General features: G+C 49.7%; 2 protein-coding genes across 2 annotated transcripts; one reads left to right on the top strand and one right to left on the bottom strand.

Moving 5' to 3' along the window:
* Positions 1 to 632: 632 nt before the first annotated feature.
* On the bottom strand, positions 633 to 3094 carry LOC125521340 (beta-1,2-xylosyltransferase XYXT1-like). Its single transcript, XM_048686397.1, has 3 exons — positions 2380 to 3094; positions 2174 to 2236; positions 633 to 2062 (listed from the first exon to the last, which is right to left on the bottom strand). Exons 1-3 carry the CDS (start codon positions 2486 to 2488, stop codon positions 792 to 794), a joined length of 1443 nt encoding a protein of 480 aa, XP_048542354.1. The 5' UTR covers positions 2489 to 3094; the 3' UTR covers positions 633 to 791.
* A 17365-nt stretch (positions 3095 to 20459) lies between these two features.
* LOC125519137 (glycine-rich cell wall structural protein 2-like) lies at positions 20460 to 20959 on the top strand. The gene has a single exon (XM_048684016.1). It carries the CDS (start codon positions 20460 to 20462, stop codon positions 20757 to 20759), a length of 300 nt encoding a protein of 99 aa, XP_048539973.1. The 3' UTR covers positions 20760 to 20959.
* The last annotated feature ends 4967 nt before the right edge of the window (positions 20960 to 25926 follow it).

The following is a 25926-nucleotide window of genomic DNA, read 5'->3' as shown; positions in this document are numbered from 1 at the left end:
GGATTCCTAATGGCGTCCGGAGAGGTACAACGACGGCGTGGGACAGGAGGGTGCAGATGAAAGAAATGAGAGAAGAAGGGGGAGGGGGGTGGAGTGCAAGTAAAAAGTAGACCGAAAGGAGGAATTCAATGAGACGGGGGTGTCGGAGTCCTACGTGATTGATGTTCGGTCTCCCATAAAGTCTCCCAGAACGTCTTGACCGACCAGCACCCTTACCCTTTGAAACTAAAAATGACCAAAGTCGGGTCGATGCTCGCCGGAAAAAAAGAGATCCATCGCTGTCGTGGAAGAAAAATCACCATCGGCCGCGGGACGCACCCTGCGCGGGCGGCGTATGTAGGCACGTCCGTCCGGTAGGTGCTCCAACATTGCTCGCCGACCAACATAACACCTGTGGAATCTTTTTGGCGCAGCCCGATTGGGGCACGAGGGTTGATGCTCCATTCCCCACCCTCGCCGTGTCGGTCCATCTAAAGAAAACCATTTTTGATGCCTCACATGACGTTGTTTTCTTCCTCTTGTTGTTGGCGCTTAGCTGCCTTGCCAGACACGTACGCCCGTCACGGCTCCGGGAAAACGACTCGACTACAATCAATCATCATACAACAAAAACGTCGCCACCCTGTCGTCCATGCACCGGCCAAAAAACTAGAATCAATTTGTGTACACCTTTGATTTCATGTCGACAAAGAACGAGAAGAAGAAGGGGAGAAAAAGTTGGTCTGATTAACATGATGTGTATGTATGTGTCGTCGGCGCCGGCGCCGGCGTGTGACGTGTCAGTGCGCGTGTCACCGGAGGAGGTCGAGCGCCTTCTGGAGCACGGGCCGGAAGCGGGCCATGTCGAGGCGCACGTCCTGCTTGCCGAGGTAGATGTCCTTGACGAGCGACCAGCTCTGCTTGTGGATGGGGCCGGGGTCGAGGAACACCGGGTGGCCGCGCGGGTAGAGCTCCGACAGCGTGCTCTCCTCCGCCGTGATGTTGTACTGGATGTAGCGCATGTTCATGTCCCGCGGCGGCACGCCGTACTCGTCCATGGCCAGGCCCTCCATCCGCCCCAGCGGCACCACCTGGACCACCACCGCGTTCATCGGCAGGAACAGCAGGTTCGTCAGCCCGGACCCGTGCACCGCCAGCATCACGTCGAACGCGTTCGCCGTCGCCGACGCGTCCGCCATCCGCGCCTGCCCGCCGTCGCCCACCACGGCCGCCGCCGCCTCGCCGCCCTGCTTCTTGGGCGGCGACATCAGGTCCGACGCCGTCACCTCGAAGCCGAGCTCCTCCGCCGCGGCCACGATCTCCTCCAGGTTCATGAACCGCCGCCGCGACCGCCGCGTGATGATCAGCAGCCGCGGCCTCCGCCCGCCGACCACCTCGTCGTCCGTCCGGATCGCGTGCTCCCGCGGCAGCGCGTAGCGCCACATGAGGAAGCGCTTGAAGTCCACCATGGACACGTTGTTGGGCGCGCGGCGCGGGTCGATGCTCAGGTCCTTGTGGCTGCGCAGCCCCACGAAGGCCCGCCGGTAGCAGTGCACGCGCGCGTCGCCGTCGAGATCCAGCGCCTCGTGCCGCGTCAGCCCGTCCACGATCTCGCCGTACTTGCGGAACCACCACGCCTGCTTCTGCTTCACCAGCAGCTGCACCTCGCCGCCCAGGTGGCGCGTGGTGATGAAGAGCGGGATGATGTTGTCGTTGAAGTCGTGGTAGTAGTTGCCGCAGTAGCCGCCGTTGGAGTACACCACGGCCGGCACGTCGTGCATCACCTCGCACGCGGGGGCCTCGTCGGCGTCCGCCAGCCGCACCGTCACCGCCGTGATGCCGTTCATGATGCGGGCCTCCCCCTTGCGCGTGTACGGCTGCATCTTCCAGCTCGTGGCGTTGGGGGCGATCCACGTCGCGTTGTGGCCGACGACGTCCCCGGCGGTGGTGCCGCGGCGAGGGGTCATGACGAACACCTCCGACGTGCTCCCGCGGACGCGGATGGCGCCGGCCATCTCGCAGTAGTCGGATCTCGTGTCATTGAAGTCGCAGCTCACCTGAGGCTCCGGGATGAACTCCTCCTCTGCATTATTTACACAACACAGAAATCCACATTGCAAATTTTAATCAAGAGCTTCTTTTCTTTCCCCGGATGAACTAACCGATCATCCACATTGTAGCAGAAGATCCCTACCTGCGAGATTGAAGAAGGCTCTCCTCCTGCTGCTATCCATCAAGAGCGACGGAAAAGGCTTGCCTGCAGATTGAATCAAACCTCAATGTCAAATCTCCATTTCCACCACAAGAACCGATGAACACGCATTCGGATGCGACCAATGAATGAGTCCATGAATCAAAACAGATGGAATGCAATGCAACGCATCGAAGAAGAACACGTACCGATCACCAAGAACTGGACGGCCCCGATGAGCAGCAGGAGGGGGAGGCTGCATGAGGCTCCCCTGCTCTTCTTGAAGCTCTTGCTCCTGACAGGGAGAGGGACCTTCATCTCGGCACGACCTCAGAAAGCAGAGAGAGCCACAGAGCTCCTATCCCCTCCTTGTGGCGCTACAAGTAGCATCCACAATCGCAACGCATTCCTCAAGTAGCAGATCAATGGCAGGCCCTGCCGGCGATGATTAGTTAAGTCGGGGGGAGGAGAGGAATTAAGAAATGGATACGATACGATAATGGACAAATAGATAGGCGCGGGCACGGGCACATCACAGCGCGGCGGTAGTGGCCGGGGAGAACGATACAACTTAGTACCACTAACTAGACGATGATTTGGAAAGCGATCGCCATTAGTTTATTCGAGCTCGCTCCGCTGGTCGGTAGAACGATTACAATCGCTGGCACTTCATGGAAACCACGTTTCCTCGCGCGCGCGCCTCCCTCCGCTTTCCCTTTTCCTTTCGTCCCACGAGAACTGAGCCAACGCTTGCTTGCTTTGCGCGCCTTTGGACTTTCCGAAGCCTCCGCTCGGATTTCGTTCACGGGCAACAAGATCTCAGCCGGAGCTCGCTTCTCGTCGTCGTCGTCGTCGTGATCGCGATCGCGATCGAGCTGCAAACCCGATACATTTATGTTGGTAGGTCAATGGACGTCAGCTGAGATTTTAATGGCGAACTCACTCAGTGGCCAGACCGATTTTACATGCCTTGCAAGTAAGCGTGGTACTGGTGGTACGTGGTGCTGGTCGCCAGATCTACGGGCTTGGCATTTCGTGCTGCTCCAGCAAACGGAATTGTTTGGGGCACATGGGAGGAATCGCAGCGCGAACGCAACAGCAGAATGGCAGGGGAGATTGCCCAGTCCAGGTTGCAACTACTTTATTACCATCCCGTTCGCCTTTTCCATTTCTTTTCTGCTCCCGGAGGCTGGAACTGTGCGCTTTTTTACGTAAATAAAATAAAAGTCTACTAGTGGATCGATTGCTCGTTCCGAATCACGCTTAATTAAGTTTAACTATGAACCATCGAGTTGCTTTAGTATATATTAATATAAAGCGGAGAGAAACTCTTTTTCGTCAACTATGAACCATCGTGCCCACGGCAACTCTGTGATTCTGCATTATTTCCCCGAGATCATCTTGGAGAAGATAATAACTGGGAACTTTGAATCTCTGCCTGGATATACAATGACTCGCACCCTCATCTTTTTGCTGTCTCCCGGCATGGCAAGCAAAGAATCGCCAAAGAATTCAACGGAAAACGACATTAAATTAACCTGGAAAACGCAAGCTGGGGACTGGGGTGCACAGACATGGGGGGGCGTCGGTGCCGCAAAGAAAGGAGGAGAAGAAGAAGAAGAAGAAGAAGAAAGAAGAAGAAGAAGAAAAACATGGAGGACCTCGCGGACGGGAGGCAGGTTTTTTAAATTGTGATACACATGGCCGTGATGAAATTGTATCATATGGTTGACCAACCTTCAGAATAGCGCCCTTCTGACTAGCATCTCGCGTGTCCGTTTGATATGCCGTGCGTGATTCCATGGCCGTTTTTCCATTAGCTCACCAGCTGCAGATCATTCTGACCTTGCTGCAACTTGCCTCGCTGATGCGCTCCGCCATCTGCACCGCGTGCGTTTCTGCCGCCGAATACGGTGATCAGCACGTATGATTAGTCGATTACGCGGAGAAGACTACGGGAGAGAGTACTGCTGGCCACGTCGGTGTCAAGTGGACATGTGGTGGCGTTGTCTAGCTACGCTGGGAGCATTCTGTCCTCTGGTCCCTGATCCCAGAAACGAACATGTAAATCCATGCCCACTAGTAGTATAGTGCAGGGAATGTGTAGCCACACGTATTATTGGACGACGATCTATTATTCTGTGGCGTAGGAAGCTGCCGGGATATCTTCCGGCCACCGACCGCCGGCAGGCACCGGCCGATGGACGGACGGAAGCGAGGCTGTGATCCGATAGTTGCGGTGCCTGTACGCACGGCATTTCAGTTTGTACGGGCGTGTACGACTCTTCATCCTCACGCGAGTCACCGGCTCAGGGCACACGCACCACACGCCCCCGGTACTGATCCTCACAAGTCCTCCTCTTTCGACGAAGGACGAATTTACTAGCTAAAAATTGTACTCCCTCTATTCATAATGTACGACGTTTTTGATACCACATTAGTGTCAAAAAGTGTCTTATATTATAGGACGAAGGAAGTAACATAAAGAATTTACAAAACACAATGAGTACACATTTTTTTTTTGCATCACTAAAATCCATATAATCAATACCGACAGACATACATAAAAATCACGCAAGCAAAAAAGCAAAGTCATACGAAACTGAAGTTATGCCTAGGCGGAGAAAAAGAAACAAAGCAATCAAAACAACAATCTACAAACTACAACAACAACTATGATAAAGATTCTCCAGCAACAACGCCTTCAGAAAGGGAATGATGTTCAAACGCCGCCATCGCCGGATCAAACCACCAAAGGCCAGGTCCTAGGTTTTCATCCCAGAGATCGAGACCAGTTACTTGAGAAGCATCACCAAAGCGAAGTCATCGTGTGCCACCGCCATCATTTTTCACGATCCCAACAGCTACATGTGTAGCACGATCTTGACGTGAGATGCCACATGAGTGAAGATCATCCTGCACAAGCAGGCCGTCAAGTCCCAAAAAGTGACAGTTGCCACCAAAGGCTTAGAACGACGAAGGCCACTGTCACACATGCGGTGAAGATCTGGCATCAACCTCATGCTCCGTCGTCCTCACCTGTGGCAGCAGAATTGGTTGACAAAACTGTTGGGAACGTAGCATGCAATTTCAACAAAATTTCCTATGCTCATGCAAGATCTATCTATGAGATGCATAGCAACGAGAGGGGGAGATGTGTCCACGTACCCTCGTAGACCGAAAGCGGAAGCGTTTGACAATGCGGTTGATGTATTCAAACTTCTTCTCGTTCTGACCGATCAAGCACCGGACGTACGACACCTCCGAGTTCTGCACACGTTCAGCTCGATGAGGTCCCTCGAACTCTTGATCCAGCAAAGTGTTGAGGGAGAGTTTCGTCAGCACAACAGCGTAGTGACGGTGATGGTGAAGTGATCCGCGTAGGACTTTGCCTAAGCACTACGACAAATATGACCGGAGATGTAAACTATGGAGGGGGCGCCGCACACGGCCAACAATCGTTCTTGTGTGTTATAGCGATGCCCCCCTCATATATATAGGTTGGAGGGGAGGAGAGGCAGCCAAGGGGGCACCCCAAAGTAGGAGGAATCCTACTTGGGCGCCTCCCAATTCGGCCTCCCCCTTCCATATCCATCCGGAGGGGGAAGGAAGGAGGAGGGATGAGGGAAGGAAGGGGGAGGCCGAATCCCTTCCCTTCGTTTCTCCCTTCTCCTCTTTCCTCTCCCCTTATTTTGGCCTACATGGGGCGCACCAGCCCCTTAGGGGGATAGTCTGTCCCCCTCTTGGCACATTAAGGCCCATGTAGTTGCCAGGGGGATGCCCTGAACCCCTTTGAGTGACCCGATATGCACCCGGTACCCCCGGAACACTTCCGGTGTGTGAATATCATCGTCCTATATATCAATCTTTACCTCTCGACCAATTCGAGACTCCTTGTCATGTCCGTGATCTCATCCGGGACTCCGAACAACATTCGGTCACCAAATCACATAACTCATATAATACAAAATCGTCATCGAACGTTAAGCGTGCGGACCCTATAGGTTCGAGAACTATGTAGAGATGACCGAGACACCTCTCCGGCCAATAACCAACAGCGGAACCTGGATGCTCATATTGGTTCCCACATATTCTATGAAGATCTTTATCGGTTGAACCGTAATTATAACAATACATTATTCCCTTTGTCATCGGTATGTTACTTGCCCGAGATTCGATCGTTGGTATCTTCATACCTAGTTCGATATCATTACCGGCAAGTCTCTTTACTCGTTTCGTAATACATCATCCCGCAACTAACTAATTAGTCACATTGCTTGCAAGGCTTCTTATGATGTGCATTACTGAGAGAGCCCAGAGATACCTCTCCGATACTCGGAGTGACAAATCCTAATCTCGATCTATGCCAACCCAACAAACACCTTCGGAGATACCTGTAGAGCATCTTTATAATCACCCAATTATGTTGTGACATTTGATAGCACACAAGGTATTCCTTCGGTATCGGGGAGTTGCATAATCTCATAGTCGAAGGAATATGTATTGACATGAAGAAAGCAATAGCAATAAAACTGAACGATCAACATGCTAAGCTAACAGATGGGTCTTGTCCATCACATCATTCTCCTAATGGTGTGATCCCGTTCATCAAATGACAACACATGTCTATGGTTAGGAAACTTAACCATCTTTGATAACGAGCTAGTCTAGTAGAGGCTTAGTAGGGACACGGTGTTATGTCTATGTATCCACACATGTATCAAGTTTCTGGTTAATACAATTCTAACATGAATAATAAACATTTATCATGATATAAGTGAAGGAAATATGCCCTAGAGGCAATAATAAAGTTATTATTTATTTCCTTATATATCATGATAAAAGTTTATTATTCATGCTAGAATTGTATTAACCGGAAACATAATACATGTGTGAATACATAGACAAACAGAGTGTCACTAGTATGCCTCTACTAGACTAGCTTGTTAATCAAAGATGGTTATGTTTCCTAACCATGGACAAAGAGTTGTCATTTGATTAACAGGATCACATCATTAGATGAATGATCTGATTGGCATGACCCATTCCATTAGCTTAGCACCCGATCGTTTAGTATGTTGCTATTGCTTTCTTCATAACTTATACATGTTCCTATGACTATGAGATTATGCAACTCCCGTTTGCCGGAGAAACACTTTGTGTGCTACCAAACGTCACAACGTAACTGGGTGATTATAAAGGAGCTCTACAGGTGTCTCCAAAGGTACATGTTGGGTTGACGTATTTCGAGATTAGGATTTGTCACTCCGATTGTCGGAGAGGTATCTCTGGGCCCTCTCGGTAATGCACATCACTTAAGCCTTGCAAGCATTGCAACTAATGAGTTAGTTGCGGGATGATGTATTACGGAACGAGTAAAGAGACTTGCCGGTAACGAGATTGAACTAGGTATTGAGATACCGACGATCGAATCTCGGGCAAGTAACATACCGATGACAAAGGGAATAACGTATGTTGTTATGCGGTCTGACAGATAAAGATCTTCGTAGAATATGTAGGAGCCAATATGAGCATCCAGGTTCCGCTATTGGTTATTGACCAGAGACGTGTCTCGGTCATGTCTACATAGTTCTCGAACCCGTAGGGTCCACACGCTTAACGTTTCGATGATAGTTATATTATGAGTTTATATGTTTTGATGTACCGAAGGTTGTTCGGAGTCCCGTATGTGATCACGGACATGACGAGGAGTCTCGAAATGGTCGAGACATGAATATTGATATATTAGAAGCCTATGTTTGGATATCGGAAGTGTTCTGGGTGAAACCGGGATTTTACCGGAGTACCGGGAGGTTACCGGAACCCCCCGGGAAGTTAATGGGCCATAGTGGGCCTTAGTGGAAGAGAGGAGAGGCGGACAGGGCAAGGGCCGCGCACCCCTCCCCCCTAGTCCGAATAGGACAAGGAGAGGGGGCGGCACCCCCCCTTTCCTTCTTCTCCTCCACTTTCCCCCCAAGTCCTAATCCAACTAGGAAAAGGGAGGGAGTCCTACTCCCGGTAGGAGTAGGACTCCTCCTGGCGCGCTCCCTCTCCTGGCCGGCCGCACCCCCCCCCTTGCTCCTTTATATACGGGGGCAGGGGGCACCCTAGACACAACAATTGATCAGTTGATCTTTTAGCCGTGTGCGGTGCCCCCCTCCACCATAGTCCACCTCGATAATACTATAGCAGTGCTTAGGCGAAGCCCTGCGTCGGTAGAACATCATCATCGTCACAATGCCGTCGTGCTGACAAAACTCTCCCTCAACACTCGGCTGGATCAGAGTTCGAGGGACGTCATCGGGCTGAACGTGTGCTGAACTAGGAGGTGTCGTGCGTTCGGTACTTGATCGGTCGGATCATGAAGACGTACGACTACATCAACCGTGTTGTGCTAACGCTTCCTCTTTCGGTCTACGAGGGTACGTGGACAACACTCTCCCCTCTTGTTGCTGTGCATCACCATGATCTTGCGTGTGAGTAGGAATTTTTTTGAAATTACTACGTTCCCCAACAGTGGCATCCGAGCCTGATTTTATGCGTAGATGTCATATGCACGAGTAGAACACAAGTGAGTTGTGGGCGATATAAGTCATACTGCTTAACAGCATGTCATACTTTGGTTCGGCGGTATTGTTGGATGAAGCGGCCCGGACCGACATTACGTGTACTACATCAACCAAACGCTTCCGTTGTCGATCTACAAGGGTACGTAGATCGTACTCTCCCCTCTCGTTGCTATGCATCACCATGATCTTGCGTGTGCGTAGGAAATTTTTTGAAATTACTACGTTCCCCAACAGTGGCATCCGAGCCTAGGTTTTATATGTTGATGTTATATGCATGAGTAGAACACAAGTGAGTTGTGGGCGATATAAGTCATACTGCTTACCAGCATGTCATACTTTGGTTCGGCGGTATTGTTGGACGAAGCGGCCCGGACCGACATTACGCGTACGCTTACCCGAGACCGGTTCTCCCGACGTGCTTTGCACATAGGTGGCTTGCGGGTGACAGTTTCTCCAACTTTAGTTGAACTGAGTGTGGCTACGCCCGGTCCTTGCGAAGGTTAAAACAACATCAACTTGACAAACTATCGTTGTGGTTTTGATGCGTAGGTAAGAACGGTTCTTGCTAAGCCCGTAGCAGCCACGTAAAATTTACAACAACAAAGTAGAGGACGTCCAACTTGTTTTTGCAGGGCATGATGTGATGTGATATGGTCAAGACATGATGCTAAATTTTATTGTATGAGATGATCATGTTTTGTAACCGAGTTATCGGCAACTGGCATGAGCCATATGGTTGTCGCTTTATTGTATGCAATGCAATCGCCCTGTAATGCTTTACTTTATCACTAAGCGGTAGCGATAGTCGTAGAAGCATAAGATTGGCGAGACGACAACGATGCTACGATGGAGATCAAGGTGTCGCGCCGGTGACGATGGTGGTCATGACGGTGCTTCGGAGATGGAGATCACAAGCACAAGATGATGATGGCCATATCATATCACTTATATTGATTGCATGTGATGTTCATCTTTTATGCATCTTATCTTGCTTTGATTGACGGTAGCATTATAAGATGATCCCTCACTAAATTATCAAAGTATAAGTGTTCTCCCTGAGTATGCACCGTTGCGAATGTTCTTCGTGCTGAGACACCACGTGATGATCGGGTGTGATAGGCTCTACGTTCAAATACAACGGGTGCAAAACAGTTGCACACGCGGAATACTCAGGTTAAACTTGATGAGCCTAGCATATAACAGATATGGCCTCGGAACACGGAGACAGAAAGGTCGAGCGTGAATCATATAGTAGATATGATCAACATAGTGATGTTCACCGTTGAAACTACTCCATCTCACGTGATGATCGGACATGGTTTAGTTGATATGGATCACGTGATCACTTAGAGGATTAGAGGGATGTCTATCTAAGTGGGAGTTCTTAAGTAATATGATTAATTGAACTTAAATTTATCATGAACTTAGTACCTGATAGTATCTTGCTTGTCTATGTTGATTGTAGATAGATGGCCCGTGCTGTTGTTCCGTTGAATTTTAATGCGTTCCTTGAGAAAGCAAAATTGAAAGATGATGGTAGCAATTACACGGACTGGGTCCGTAACTTGAGGATTATCCTCATTGATGCTTAGAAGAATTATGTCCTGGAAGCACCGCTAAGTGCTAGGCCTGCTGCTGATGCAACTGACGACGTTAAGAACGCCAGGCAGAGCAAAGCTGATGACTACTCGATAGTTCAATGTGCCATGCTTTACGGCTTAGAACCAGGACTTCAACGACATTTTGAACGTCATGGAGCATATGAGATATTCCAAGAGTTGAAGTTAATATTTCAAGCAAATGCCCGGATTGAGAGATATGAAGTCTCCAATAAGTTCTATAGCTGCAAGATGGAGGAGAATAGTTCTGTCAGTGAGCATATACTCAAGATGTCTGGGTACTGCAATCACTTGATTCAACTGGGAGTTAATCTTCCGGATGATAGCGTCATTGAAAAAATTCTTCAATCACTGCCACCAAGCTAAAAGAGCTTCGTGATGAACTATAACATGCAAGGGATGGATAAGACGATTTCCGAGCTCTTCGCAATGCTAAAGGCTGCGAAGGTAGAAATCAAAAAGGAGCATCAAGTGTTGATGGTCAATAAGACCACCAGTTTCAAGAAAAAGGGCAAAGGGGAGAAGAAGGGGAACTTCAAGAAGAACAGAAGCAAGTTGCTGCCCAGGAGAAGAAGCCCAAGTCTGGACCTAAGCCTGAGACTGAGTGCTTCTACTGCAAGCAGACTGGTCACTGGAAGCGGAACTGCCCCAAGTATTTGGCGGATAAGAAGGATGGCAAGGTGAACAAAGGTATATGTGATATACATGTTATTGATGTGTACCTTACTAATACTGGCAGTAGCACCTGGGTATTTGATACCGGTTCTGTTGCTATTATTTGCAACTCGAAACAGGAGCTACGGATTAAGCGAAGATTGGCTAAGGACGAGGTGACGATGCGCGTGGGAAATGGTTCCAAAGTCGATGTGATCGCAGTCGGCACGCTACCTCTACATCTACCTTCGGGATTAGTATTAGACCTAAATAATTGTTATTTGGTGCCAGCGTTGAGCATGAACATTATATCTGGATCTTGTTTGATGCGAGACGATTATTCATTTAAATCAGAGAATAATGGTTGTTCTATTTATAGGAGTAATATCTTTTATGGTCATGCACCCTTGAAGAGTGCTCTATTTTTGTTGAATCTCGATAGTAGTGATACACATATTCATAATATTGAGGCCAAAAGATGCATAGTTGATAATGATATTGCAACTTATTTGTGGCACTGCCGTTTAGGTCATATATCGGTGTAAAGCGCATGAAGAAACTCCATACTGATGGACTTTTGGAACCACTTGATTATGAATCACTTGGTACTTGCGAACCGTGCCTCATGGGCAAGATGACTAAAACTCGTTCTCCGGAACTATGGAGAGAGCAACAGATTTGTTGGAAATCATACATACAGATGTATGTGGTCCGATGAATGTTGAGGCTCGTGGCGGATATCATTATTTTCTTACCTTCACAGATGATTTAATCAGATATGGGTATATCTAATTAATGAAACATAAGTCTGAAACATTTGAAAAGTTCAAAGAATTTCAGAGTGAAGATGAAAATCATCGTAACAAGAAAATAAAGTTTCTATGATCTGGTCGTGGAGGAGAATATTTGAGTTATGAGTTTGGTCTTCATTTGAAACAATGCGGAATAGTTTCGCAACTCACGCCACCCGGAACACCACAGCGTAATGGTGTGTCCGAATGTCGTAATTGTACTTTACTAGATATGGTGCGATCTATGATGTCTCTTACTGATTTACCGCTATCATTTTGGGGTTATGCTTTAGAGATGACCACATTCACGTTAAATAGGGCACCATCGAAATCCGTTGAGACGATGCCTTATGAACTGTGGTTTGGCAAGAAACCAAAGTTGTCGTTTCTGAAAGTTTGGGGCTGCAATGCTTATGTGAAAAAGCTTCAACCTGATAAGCTCGAACCCAAATCGGAGAAATGTGTCTTCATAGGATACCCAAAGGAGACTGTTGGGTACACCTTCTATCACAGATCCGAAGGCAAGACTTTTTGTTGCTAAATTTGGAGTTTTTCTAGAGAAGGAGTTTCTCTCGAAAGAAGTGAGTGGGAGGAAAGTAGAACTTGATGAGGTAACTGTACCTGCTCCCTTATTGGAAAGTAGTTCATCGCAGAAACCGGTTTTTGCGACACCTACACCAATTAGTGAGGAAGTTAATGATGATGATCATGAAACTTCAGATCAAGTTGTTACTGAACCTCGTAGGTCAACCAGAGTAAGATCCGCACCAGAGTGGTACGGTAATCCTGTCCTGGAAGTTATGTTACTAGACCATGACGAACCTACGAACTATGAAGAAGAGATGGTGAGCCCAGATTCCACAAAATGGCTTGAGGCCATGAAATCTGAGATGGGATCCATGTATGAGAACAAAGTGTGGACTTTGGTTGACTTGCCCGGTGATCGGCAAGCAATTGAGAATAAATGGATCTTCAAGAAGAAGACTGACGCTGACGGCAATGTTACTGTCTATAAAGCTCGACTTGTTGCGAAAGGTTTTCGACAAGTTCAAGGGATTGACTACGATGAGACCTTCTCAATCGTAGCGATGCTTAAGTCTGTCCGAATCATGTTAGCAATTGCCGCATTTTATGATTATGAAATTTGGCAAATGGATGTAAAAACTGCATTCCTAAATGGATTTCTGGAAGAAGAGTTGTATATGATGCAATCGGAAGGTTTTGTCGATCCAAAGGGAGCTAACAAAGTGTGCAAGCTACAGCGATCCATTTATGGATTGGTGCAAGCCTCTCGGAGTTGGAATAAACGCTTTGATAGTATGATCAAAGAATTTGGTTTTGTACAGACTTTTGGAGAAGCCTGTATTTACAAGAAAGTGAGTGGGAGCTCTGTAGAATTTCTAATATTATATGTGGATGACATATTGCTGATTGGAAATGATATAGAATTTCTGGATAACATAAAGGCATACTTGAATAAGAGTTTTTCAATGAAAGACCTCAGTGAAGCTGCTTATATATTGGGCATCAAGATCTATAGAGATAGATCAAGACGCTTAATTGGACTTTCACAAAGCACATACCTTGACAAAGTTTTGAAGAAGTTCAAAATGGATCAAGCAAAGAAAGGGTTCGTGCCTGTGTTACAAGGTGTGAAGTTGAGTAAGACTCAATGCCCGACCACTCCAGAAGATAGAGAGAAAATGAAAGATGTTCCCTATGCTTCAGCCATAGGCTCTATCATGTATGCAATGCTGTGTACCAGACCTGATGTGTGCCTTGCTATAAGTCTAGCAGGGAGGTACCAAAGTAATCCAGGAGTGGATCACTGGACAGCGGTCAAGAACATCCTGAAATACCTGAAAAGGACTAAGGATATGTTTCTCGTTTATGGAGGTGACAAAGAGCTCATCGTAAATGGTTACGTTGATGCAAGCTTTGACACTAATCCGGACGATTCTAAATCGCAAACCCGGATGCGTGTTTACATTGAACGGTGGAGCTGTCAGTTGGTGCAGTTCTAAACAAAGCGTCGTGGCGGGATCTACGTGTGAAGCGGAGTACATAGCTGCTTCGGAAGCAGCAAATGAAGGAGTCTGGATGAAGGAGTTCATATCTGATCTAGGTGTCATACCTAGTGCATCGGGTCCAATGAAAATCTTTTGTGACAATACTGGTGCAATTGCCTTGGCGAAGGAATCCAGATTTCACAAGAGAACCAAACACATCGAGAGACGCTTCAATTCCATCCGGGATCTAGTCCAGGTGGGAGACATAGAGATTTGCAAGATACATACGGATCTGAATGTTGGAGACCCGTTGGCTAAGCCTCTTCCACGAGCAAAACATGATCAGCACCAAGGCTCCATGGGTGTTAGAATCATTACTGTGTAATCTAGATTATTGACTCTAGTCCAAGTGGGAGACTGAAGGAAATATGCCCTAGAGGCAATAATAAAGTTATTATTTATTTCCTTATATCATGATAAATGTTTATTATTCATGCTAGAATTGTGTTAACCGGAAACATAATACACGTGTGAATACATAGACAAACAGAGTGTCACTAGTATGCCTCTACTAGACTAGCTCGTTGATCAAAGATGGTTAAGTTTCCTAGCCATTGACATGGGTTGTCATTTGATTAACGGGGTCATATCATTAGGAGAATGATGTGATTGACTTGACCCATTCCGTTAGCTTAGCACCCAATCGTTTAGTATGTTGCTATTGCTTTCTTCATAACTTATACATGTTCCTATGACTATGAGATTATGCAACTCCCGTTTACCGAAGGAACACTTTGTGTGCTACCAAACATCACAATGTAACTGGGTGATTATAAAGGTGCTCTACAGGTGTCTCCGAAGGTACTTGTTGGATTGGCGTATTTCGAGATTAGGATTTGTCACCCTGATTGTCGGAAAGGTATCTATGGGCCCTCTCGGTAATGCACATCACTTAAGCCTTGCAAGCATTGCAACTAATGAGTTTGTTGCGGGATGATGTATTACGGAACGAGTAAAGAGACTTGCCGGTAACTAGATTGAACTAGGTATTGAGATACTGACGATCGAATCTCGGGCAAGTAACATACCGATGAAAAAGGGAACAGCGTATGTTGTTATGCGGTCTGAACAATAAAGATCTTCGTAGAATATGTGGGAGCCAATATGAGCATCCAGGTTCCGCTATTGGTCATTGACCGGAGACGTGTCTCGGTCATGTCTACATAGTTCTCGAACCCGTAGGGTCCGCACGCTTAACGTTTCGATGACAGCTATATTATGAGTTTATATGTTTTGATGTACCGAAGGTTGTTCGGAGTCCCGGATGTGATCATGGACATGACGAGGAGTCTCGAAATGGTCGAGACATGAAGATTGATATATTGGAAGCCTATGTTTGGATATCGGAAGTGTTCTGGGTGTAATCGAGATTTTACCGGAGTACCGGAAGGATACCGGAACCCCTCGAGAAGTTAATGGGCCATAGTGGGCCTTAGTGGAAGAGAGGAGAGGCAGCCAGGGCAAGGGCCGCACGCCCCTCCCCCTAGTCCGAATAGGACAAGGAGAGGGGGGCGGTGCCCCCCTTTCCTTCTTCTCCTCCACTTTCCCCCCAAGTCCTAATCCAACTAGGGAAAGGGAGGGAGTCCTACTCCCGGTAGGAGTAGGACTCCTCCTGGCGCGCTCCCTCTCCTGGCCGGACGCACCCCCCTTGCTCCTTTATATACGGGAGCAGGGGCACCCTAGACACAACAATTGATCAGTTGATCTTTTAGCCATGTGCGGTGCCCCCCTCCACCATAGTCCACCTCGATAATACTGTAGCGGTGCTTAGGCGAAGCCCTGCGTCGGTAGAACATCATCATCGTCACCACGCCGTCGTGTTGACGAAACTCTCCCTCAACACTCAGCTGGATCGTCGTTCGAGGGACGTCACCGGGCTGAACGTGTGCTGAACTCGGAGGTGCCGTGCGTTCGGTACTTGATCGGTCGAATCGTGAAGACGTACGACTAAATCAACCGCGTTGTGCTAACGCTTCCGCTTTTGGTCTACGAGGGTACGTGGACAACACTCTCCCCTCTTGTTGCTGTGCATCACCATGATCTTGCATGTGCCTAGGAATTTTTTTGAAATTACTATGTTCCCCAACAAGAGCATCTCCAGCCGCGCCCCCAACAAGGCCCCCAAGCAATTTTTCGGCCGCCGGCGCCGAAAAATCGGCCCAGTCGCGCCTCCAAAGACCCTTTTTTCGCCGGCGCGGGCTGAAATTGGCGCCGGCGGACCCAGACCGAACCCGGCGCGCTGGGGGGCGCCGGCCGAACTGTTTTTGGCGCGAAAATTGGCGGGCCCTCCTTGGCAGCGACTCGGCGCTTCTCGTCGCTTCGTCGTCCTCATCGCCTCGGTTCCCGCGGCGGAATCAATGCCAAAGCTGCTGCTCGCTGCCTTGCCGCCTCCTTCATTGATGACTCACGGGCGGCGCAGTGAAGACGGGACGGCGCGCGTCCTCTCACCCGCCACGCGTACACACGGCGGCCACGCGAGCGCCGCCTATATAAGCCGACCCCTCCCGCACCGATGACGCATAGCCTCTCCACCGCCGACGCCCCCGTTCCTCGACTCTCCCGTTTCCTCCCTCTCTTTTCGCCGTCTCCAGTCCACCCAATGGCCGAGCGCTTTCCAGGCGACGGCGTGGCGGCGAACGGCTTCAGCCGCCTCCACCTTCACGAGGATGAAGCTCAGCTTCTCTATGAGGCCGAGTACCCGGTCCCGTCGGACATGCGAGTGCCCGGGGCTTGGAGGATCGGCGCCGGCGGCATCCTGGTGCAACCGCCGCCCACCGGGGCGGCGCGTCGTGTGGAGATCGCCCGCATTCGTTCCTCTCTGCCGCAGGCGGCGAGGGAAGGTTCGAGGTACGTCCCCGACAGCCCGCTGTGGGAGCAGTACTTCCGGCGCTGCCACACCGAGCAGCTCGAGGCCACCAACGGCGTCGTGCCCTCCGGAAGGCTCAACTCCGACGGCCGCCGCCGATGGTGGGGTGTGCCCGACCGCACGCTGGAGGTCGTCCTCAAGTACATCGAGGACGGCAACACGCCCAGGCTGGAGTACCCCGCTCCCCCCTCCTTCTCCCGCCGACGTGGGAGCTCGTGGACGTAGATAGGCATGGACCCGGCGTCCTCCTCCTCGTCCGGCTGCTCGTCCGGCTCTCCCTCCCTCCCCCGTCAAGCCGGAGCCCCAGGACGCGCCGCTCAGCCAGCGCACCCGCAGCTCCGGCGTCCGCATCACCGAGCCCTCCCCCACCTCTTCCCGGCTCGTCGGGCCGAAGGTGGAGCCCGACCTCCCCGTGGAGTACGAGGCCATAGTCCGGCGCGGCTTCTTCGACGAGGAGGCCCTAAAGTGGGCACGGGACGACTATCTCCGCGACGAGATGGTCCGGCAGCGCCGAGCCCTGGAGGAGATAGCCGCCCTGAAGAAAATAAGCCCTAGAGGCAATAATAAAGTTATTATTTATTTCCTTATTTCATGATAAATGTTTATTATTCATGCTAGAATTGTATTAACCGGAAACTTAGTACATGTGTGAATACATAGACAAACATAGTGTCACTAGTATGCCTCTATTTGACTAGCTCGTTGAATCAAAGATGGTTAAGTTTCCTAACCATAGACATGAGTTGTCATTTGATTAACGGGATCACATCATTAGAGAATGATGTGATTGACTTGACCCATTCCATTAGCTTAGCACTTGATCGTTTTAGTTTACTTCTACTGCTTTCTTCATGACTTATACATGTTCCTATGACTATGGGATTATGCAACTCCCGATTACCGGAGGAACACTTTGTGTGCTACCAAACGTCACAATGTAACCGGGTGATTATAAAGGTACTCTACAGGTGTCTCCGATGGTACTTGTTGAGTTGGCATAGATCGAGATTAGGATTTGTCACTCCGATTGTCGGAGGGGTATCTCTGGTCCCTCTCGGTAATGCACATCACTATAAGCCTTGCAAGCAATGTAACTAATGAGTTAGTTGCGGGATGATGCATTACGAAACGAGTAAAGAGACTTGTCGGTAACGAGATTGAACTAGGTATTGAGATACCGACGATCGAATCTCGGGCAAGTAACATATCGATGACAAAGGGAACAACATATGTTGTTATGCGGTTTGACCGATAAAGATCTTTGTAGAATATGTAGGAGCCAATATGGGCATCCAGGTTCCGCTATTGGTTATTTACCAGAGAAGTGTCTCGGTCATGTCTACATAGTTCTTGAACCCGTAGGGTCCGCACGCTTAACGTTCGTTGATGATATAGTATTTATGAGTTATGTATGTTGGTAACCGAATGTTGTTCGGAGTTCGGATAAGATCGCGGACATGACGAGGAACTCCGGAATGGTCTGGAGATAAAGTTTGATATATGGGATAATAGTGTTTGGTCTCCGGTAGGGTTCCGGAATTCACCGGAAGGAGTTCCGGATGTTTCCCAAAATGTTTGGGTACGAGAACACTTTATTTGGGCCAAAGGGGAAAGCCCACAAGGTTTTTGGAAAACGCAAAAGGAAGTTTTTGCAGAGTCCAGGGGCCAGACGCCAGGGTCCCTGGCGTCTGGGTCCAGACGCCGGGAACCCTGGTGTCTGGCCCTGGAGTCCGAGAAGGACTCTTACCTTTTGGGTGAAACCGACTTTGTGGAGGCTTTTACTCCAAGTTTCGACCCCAAGGCTCAACATATAAATAGAGGGGTAGGGCTAGCACCCAAGAGAGATCAAGAAACACCAAGCCGTGTGCCGGCAACCCCGTCCCCTCTAGTTTATCCTCCGTCATAGTTTTCGTAGTGCTTAGGCGAAGCCCTGCGGAGATTGTTCTTCACCAACATCGTCACCACCCCGTCGTGCTGCCAGAACTCATCTACTACTTCGCCCCTCTTACTGGATCGAGAAGGCGAGGACGTCATCGAGCTGAACGTATGCTGAACGCGGAGGTGCCGTACGTTCGGTACTTGATCGGGACGGATCGTGAAGGTGTACCACTACATCAACCGCGTTGATAAACGCTTCCGCTTACAGTCTACGAGGGTACATAGACAACACTCTCCCCTCTCGTTGCTATGCATCACCATGATCCTGCGTGTGTGTAGGAATTTTTTTGAAATTACTGCGTTCACCAACACGCCCGCCAGCGTGGGCGCGAGGATGAGAACGGCGTCGTGATCCTCGTCAGCGACGACGACGAGGACGCCCCCGGACCATCCAACCCGCCGACGCGCGACCCTAGGCAGGGGAGCAGCAGGGACGGCGGCCGCGGAGGAGGCGACGATGACGACGACTACACGAAGTTCAACAGGCTCCTCGTCGTGTAGAGCTTCGCGGGCGGCGAGGAACAGCGAGGGCGACGGCGGGTATAGTAGTGTTTTTTTCTTCTTTTGTAAAATATTTAAAAAATGTTATGAACTCGTCAAGTTTGATTGAATTTGCGCCTTGTTTGTGTCAGATTTTGTTTTTGAAAAAAAAAACGTGGGCACGGCGGCTAGAGAGCATCACGCCCCCAACACGCGGTTAGCGCCGGCTCGTTTCCAGGGGGCGATTTTTAACGCCTCCTAAAGGGCCAACGGCTGAAGATGCTCTTAGTGATAGAAGCCAAGCTGCCATCTATGGGTTGGCGGGCTCGTTCACTTGCATCACAACATGGGGCGGCATCTTGCAGCTCTCGGAAATGGTCAAAGTACTACCTCCCCGCAGTTAGGAGCGACTTTCAAGGGTTACTCATTGTGCGACTCCCGCAAGGGTCATTTTTTTGGCATGCAATCGCGTCAAGTGGCATGCCTAACCATCATCATGTATTGCGTGCTAGGCGCTTTCTCTGGATGTGGATCTTTTTATTTTCCTGTATGTGTTTTTTTAGTTTTAGATTGTTTCTTTTTGGTTTTTTGGCTTCTTAATTTTTATCTAATTTTTCCTATGTTTTGGAGCAAATTTTCTTTTGCCAGTGCTTCTCGAAAAAAAAGTACTTCCACAAAAACACATTTTTTTTCTGCGAAGCACAGTTGTCCACGGTCAACTAGTTTTTTTAGGCAAGTCCACAGCCAACTAGTGATTTCGGGTCATTCGCCAAAAGAAAAAAAAACTAGTGATTTGGGGAGAACTTCACTTAAAGATAGACGTTGAAGTGGGCCGGCCCAATCTGCCATGTGCTAGCTGACGGGTTCGTTCAGAAGCCTTGCATCACAACGTGGGTGGGCTGCAGCCTGGGCTGGACCGAGGCTCCCGGAAATGGTCAAAGTACTCCTCCACAGTCAAAAAGACCAGCGGATTCTGAAGAGAGTCAAACTCGAGCTTAAAATCTCACGGATACGAATGCGCGCAGATTGCTAGGTGAGAGCTCATCCGAGCTTGGCCGGAGTAATTCTTCCTTGTCGGGAATGTCTACAGACTGCAACCATTGGCATGCAGGGGTCCAACGGGCGGCGCGGGCGGCGCCATGCATGCACACGCTCGCTGCAGTCTTTGATTGTTCCCGCTTCCCGGCGAGCTCTCACCTCTGAAACCTTTATAAAAGGGCAGCACGGCACTCATTCTCTACGCAACACCACAGTCTAGTCCAGCCAAGAGAAGCTTCTGCTTAGACCGATCAAGGCGAGAGACATGGGTGGCAAGGGCGGCGGTGGAGGTGGCGGCAAAGGGGGAGGAGGAGGCGGTGGCGGTGGAGGTGGAGGCGGCAGGAGCGTCGGAGGGGGAGGAGGAGGAGCAAAGGGAGGCGGAGGCGGAGGCGGAGCGAAGGGGTCAGGCGGCAGCGGGGGCGCCGGGAAGTCGTCCGGCACTGGCGGTGGCAGCGGCGGCATGATGAAGGCGCCCGGCGGCGACGGCGCCTACATCTCCCGTCCCGGGTTCGAGTCCAACCCGCAGGGCTACTTCCAGGGCCTCCACGGCGCCGGAGGAAAGTAGCCGGAGACTGGGAGCGCTCTTCCCGTCTTCCGTCAGTCAGTCAATCAGTCAGTGGAGCTTCTCGTCACTCGTCCGCAGCTTAATTCGGCCATGCATGCATGTTTACGCATTGGCTTCTAAATAATGTAACCCCGTCAGAGCAGCCTGCATGCTAGTCCAAGTCGGTCTCGTTCGCAGCTTTCGCTTGATTGTAATGGAAGTACTGATGAACCATGCCAGCAATGATCGTGGAAATTAAGTCACCGATTGTTCGTGTTTGACTGATCGTGTGGTGGGCTTTTCCTACTCATCGCCTTCGTGTTTGGTTGATTGTGTGATGGCCTTTTCGTACTCATTGCCATATCGTGAGTTAATCGAAGTGCATGCGACAGATATTTTCTTAGGTGCAGAAGTGCATGCGATTTATCGCCGCTAAGCAATTTTGGATGCATGCCATTTCCAGACAACGAAGTTAATCCGAATTACTCTGTATATTAGTAAATTATACGCTTGCTTAAGCATTGCATACGATGAAAATACTTTCTGCCTAATGCTCACGCACTACTCCCTCTGTCCTATATAATATAAGAAAATATCAAAAACGTTCTTTTATTATGGGACGAAGGGCGTATATGATGTACTCATTACAGGATATGAATTTAGCGCACATGACTAAGTCAACTTTTTCTGCAACACCAACATCAAGAAGTGATACTCGTCATCACGCTGGCGTCTCCATGGCAAGCCAGAGAGGGCTGACAATGTCTTGGGCGTTGCGTCAATAATGTTTTCGTGTCTCTGATGATGCTTCGAATGTCTACAGGCAGCATGGAGCATTGCTCAAGGCATGCCGTTGGCGAATGCAAGAAAAAGACGACGTCAATTCTCCAAGGACTCTTGTGTAGTTTTAAATCTGTGTAAGGATAGCCATTGTAAAGAACGGTCAACTTTAATATATGGAGTTTCGTATTTTTCATAAAAATAGTTTATCGCTTTCTTTTAAAAATCAGCAAGTATGTTCTATTTTCTTCGTTTCTAAATATTTATCTTTCTAGACATTTCAAATGACTACTACATACGGATGTATGTAGACATATTTTAGAGTGTAGATTCACTCATTTTACTCCGTATGTAGTCACTTATTGAAATGACTAGAAAGACAAGTTTTAGAAACGGAGGGAGTATTGTTCATGGATGGTATCTCGATGTACAATTTAGACTTAGCTCAACATTTGCAGCACCTAACTACCGCCTTCCACTTTTTAAGGAAACACAAGCTCTATGCCAAATTGCCCAAATGCTCTTTTGCACAACCTCACCCCTAAACACATCATATCTGATAAAGGCGTAGCCACAAACTTTGTAAAAACTTAGGCCATAGTATAATGGCATACTCACACAAATATAATTGAACTAGATTTTCTAGACCTCATTCTCCTTGCAATAAGGCTAGATATATTGAAGATTGATTTCCGGGCGTATGTCTCCTTATCCCCTTGATTTTTCAAACTAACCCCCTTGATTTTCATTGTGAGACGCAACGTCAACGCGTAAACTCCTCCAATACAGAAATTTTTGTAGATGTAGCCTTTTCTGTTCCTTGCAACCTGGAGTTGTTGAGCCCACATTTTTTCTATATTTTTTTGTACGATTTGCCCACATTGTGTTAGCTAGCACAAGGTATGTGTTTCGCACAGAGCAAACATCAATCGTCATGAACCTGAGTTGGCCGGATTGGGACAAGGGTTGCTGTCGGTGTCAAAATCGGCGGATCTCGGGTAGGGGGTCCCGAACTGTGCGTCTAGGCCGGATGGTAATAGGAGACTGGGGACACTTTGTTTTACCCAGGTTCGGGCCCTCTCGATGGAGGTAAAACCCTACTCCTGCTTGATTGATATTGATGATATGGGTAATACAAGAGTAGATCTACCATGAGATCAAGGAGGCTAAACCCTAGAAGCTAGCATATGGTATGATTGTGTATGGAGTTAATTCTGTCCTACGGACTACAACCCTCCGGTTTATATAGACACCGGATAGGGTTAGGGTTATATAGAGTCGGTTACAATGGTAGAAGATCTTGAATATCCGCATCGCCAAGCTTGCCTTCCACGCCAAGGAAAGTCCCATCCGGACACGGGACGAAGTCTTCAATCTTGTATCTTCATAATCCAGGAGTCCGGCTGAAGGTATAGTCGGCTACCCGAACACCCACTAATTCAGGACTCCCTCAGTAGCCCCTGAACCATGCTTCAATGACGATGAGTTCGGCGCGCAAATTGTCTTCGGTATTGCAAGGCGGGTTCCTCCTCCAAGTCCTTCATAGAAGATTTTAATCATCAAGAGTAGTGTCCGGCTCTGTAAAATGAGTCTCCACATATTGCCATAAAGAGAATAATATTAGCACAAATCAAATCTGCCGACGTATCCTGCAGTGCGCCATCACACTACAGCCAAGCCCTTTACTCGAATCGTTTTTATTTTTCCACCTCAGCATGTTTTGCGAGGCGGTTTCCTTGGCACGTCTTGTCAAAGCAGAGATCGTGTACCCTTTTCACGGGATTCTCATCAATACGGACGTGGGTAACCCAACCGCGCCATTTATCATGGCGCTCGGGAGGCAAGCGAGTTTTATTAGGCAGGTGGGGACGCATAACCGCATCCGCCTATATAAGGGGATAAGAATTCACCCTTTTCACCTACGCCTTCTTCCTCCCTTGCCTATCCATCTCTCGCGCACCCGAGCTCCAGCGCCCAAGCCCGCACTTCCCACCTCAACCTTCTCCAGCAATGTCCGGAGCGGGAGGCAAATGGATGGTCTCCTCCGTTACGGAGGGAAAAATCAAGAAGCTAAGGAAGGCCGGGTATCTGTCCAAGGACATCGCGCACCGGCTTCCCGAAGAGGGGCAGCTTATCCCCACCCCAAGGCCTCATGAGAGGGTAGTATTTCTCCCCCACTTCCTCCGCGGACTGGGTTTTCCACTCCACCCATTTGTCCGGGGGCTCATGTTCTACTACGGCCTGGATTTCCACGATCTGGCTCCGAACTTCATCCTCAACATCTCGGCGTTTATCGTCGTGTGTGAGGCTTTTCTCCGCGTCCGCCCCCATTTCGGCCTCTAGCTCAAGACCTTCAACGTCAAGCCCAAGGTGGTGCGCAGCAGCCAGGCGGAGTGCGGAGGCGCCATGGCGGGCAAGATGGCCAACGTCCTATGGTTCGAGGGCTCCTTCGTGGAGACCCTAAAGGGATGGCAAGCCGGGTGGTTTTATATCACCGAGCCGCGCGATCCGGAATGGACCGCAGCCCCCGAGTTCCGATCCGGACCCCCCACGCGGCTTATGTCCTGGAAAGAGACGGGCCTGTCGTGGGGTGACGAAAAAGAGGTGACGGATTGCAAACATGCATCCAGTCCCTGGTGAACAAGCCAGTCCGGCTTGTTAATGTAATCCAGGTTATGCTCGTCCGCCGGATCCTCCCGTGCCAACAACGGGATTTTAATCTGTGGGAGTTCGACCCGGTGCAGCATCAAACCCTCAGCGGGCTCTTCGACACGACGTACGAAGACGCCTGGAGGATGCTATTCAAGGGCGCCGAGGCTCCCGCATCCGCTTCCGAGGACCGCGGATACAGCTCGCAGCGTCACGGTAACGAGGTAAGCCATCTACATCTTTTACAGGATGTTTAAGCTTTTTTCATAGTTTGACTCTATGCGGGATCTAAACTCCCTTACCTTTGACAGGCTTGGCGGGCAATATCTGGACCGGTTAACTGTCCGGCTCCGCTGCCCGAAGACCCAGCCCCAGCTCTACTAGTGAAGCTGCTGGCTCCGGCGCCTTATGTGGTGCCGGAGAAGAAGGCCAAGAAGAAGAAGACCACAGGGACTCGAAGGAATGCCCGCAACGTGGTGGTGTCGGGCTCGTCATCTGATGAGTCCGAGGCGCCCTCCTCCTGCGAGAACGAGGAGGAGGAAGAAGAAAACTCTCCCCCTCCAGTGGAGGGAGGAGAGAAGAGGAAGGCCGCCCCAACGGGGGAGGCCGAGGGGTCCAGGAAAAGGAAGACCCCTCCGCCGGACTACACCCCTGACGCCGAAGAGGGCGAAGAGGAGTGGCCGGACAGGACCAAGCGTCCGGCGAAATCGTAAGTTCGAGTATCAGAGTAACTCATGATGTTCCTTTATTGCGCAGCTTTCCCTAATGTCGAATGTGATCATGCAGCCCGCCCCGAGCCGCACTCAACGATTCGTCGAGCGGCTCCCTGGATTCATCGGACGTGAACTCTTTTCCGCCCGCTGTCTCTCCCCGCACTATGGATGACGCCGAAGTGGCGTCGCAACGAGTTCCGGGGCAGGAGGAGGTGGTCCTGGAGGGGCCGCAAGGCGACCTCCCGGACCCCAGGAGTGAAGGGGACAAGACCCCTCAGGGCTCCAAGTCCGGCTTTAAGCCGGACACCGAGCCGGAATCTTCAACAATTCCGGACCGCGGCGGGCGAACTCCTTCCAAGAGGAGCAAGCCTTCTGAGCCGGCAGCCTCCGTCCAACCGGAGGCGCCGGACAATCTGCTGGAGGTGCTTGAAGGCGCCTCCATCGACGAGGAGCATCGTACTATTATGAGTACGGTGATCCGGAAGGTTCAGACCGCCAAGAGCGGGCTGAATGAAGCTTGCGCTGGCCTCCTAACAGGCTTCGAGGTAAGTAAAAATTTGTAAAAATATTACCGCATAGACAGTAGCCCCTGATGCTCTGTTTGGCGTCCGGAAAGGAAAGCCGAATAGAGGATCTATCAAATTTCGCAGGAGTCTAATAATAAAGAGTCAATATGCGTATGCAGGCTTCGCTGCTAGCCACCGCCGCACTGACTGCGGAGGTGGATACCCTAAAACAGGGACTCGAGCGGTCCGAGCAAGAGCTCGGCCTTGCCAAGCAGGAGCTTGAGGAGAAAGAAGGTAGGAAATACCTTATAAAAAGGTGCCTATAGAGAGGCGTGATTGCAAAAAATAACAGGATTAAACTGCTTATTGTAGGGGCCACGACTGAGGTGGCGACCCTCAAGCAGGCGCTATCCGAGGCCGAAAAGAAAATGGCCACGGAGCCCACCGAGCGAGAGAAACTTGGGTCTCAGGTCGGCGAGATGCAGCAAGAGCTTCAGGCTCTCATGAAAAAACATGAGATTTTGGAGCTTGAGTCGAAGA

This window comes from Triticum urartu, chromosome 7 (genome assembly GCF_003073215.2).
Source record: "Triticum urartu cultivar G1812 chromosome 7, Tu2.1, whole genome shotgun sequence".
In the NCBI taxonomy this organism is placed as follows: domain Eukaryota; kingdom Viridiplantae; phylum Streptophyta; class Magnoliopsida; order Poales; family Poaceae; genus Triticum; species Triticum urartu.
The sequence above is the reverse complement of the archived record's forward strand: the minus strand, read 5'-3'. Positions and strand labels throughout refer to the sequence as shown.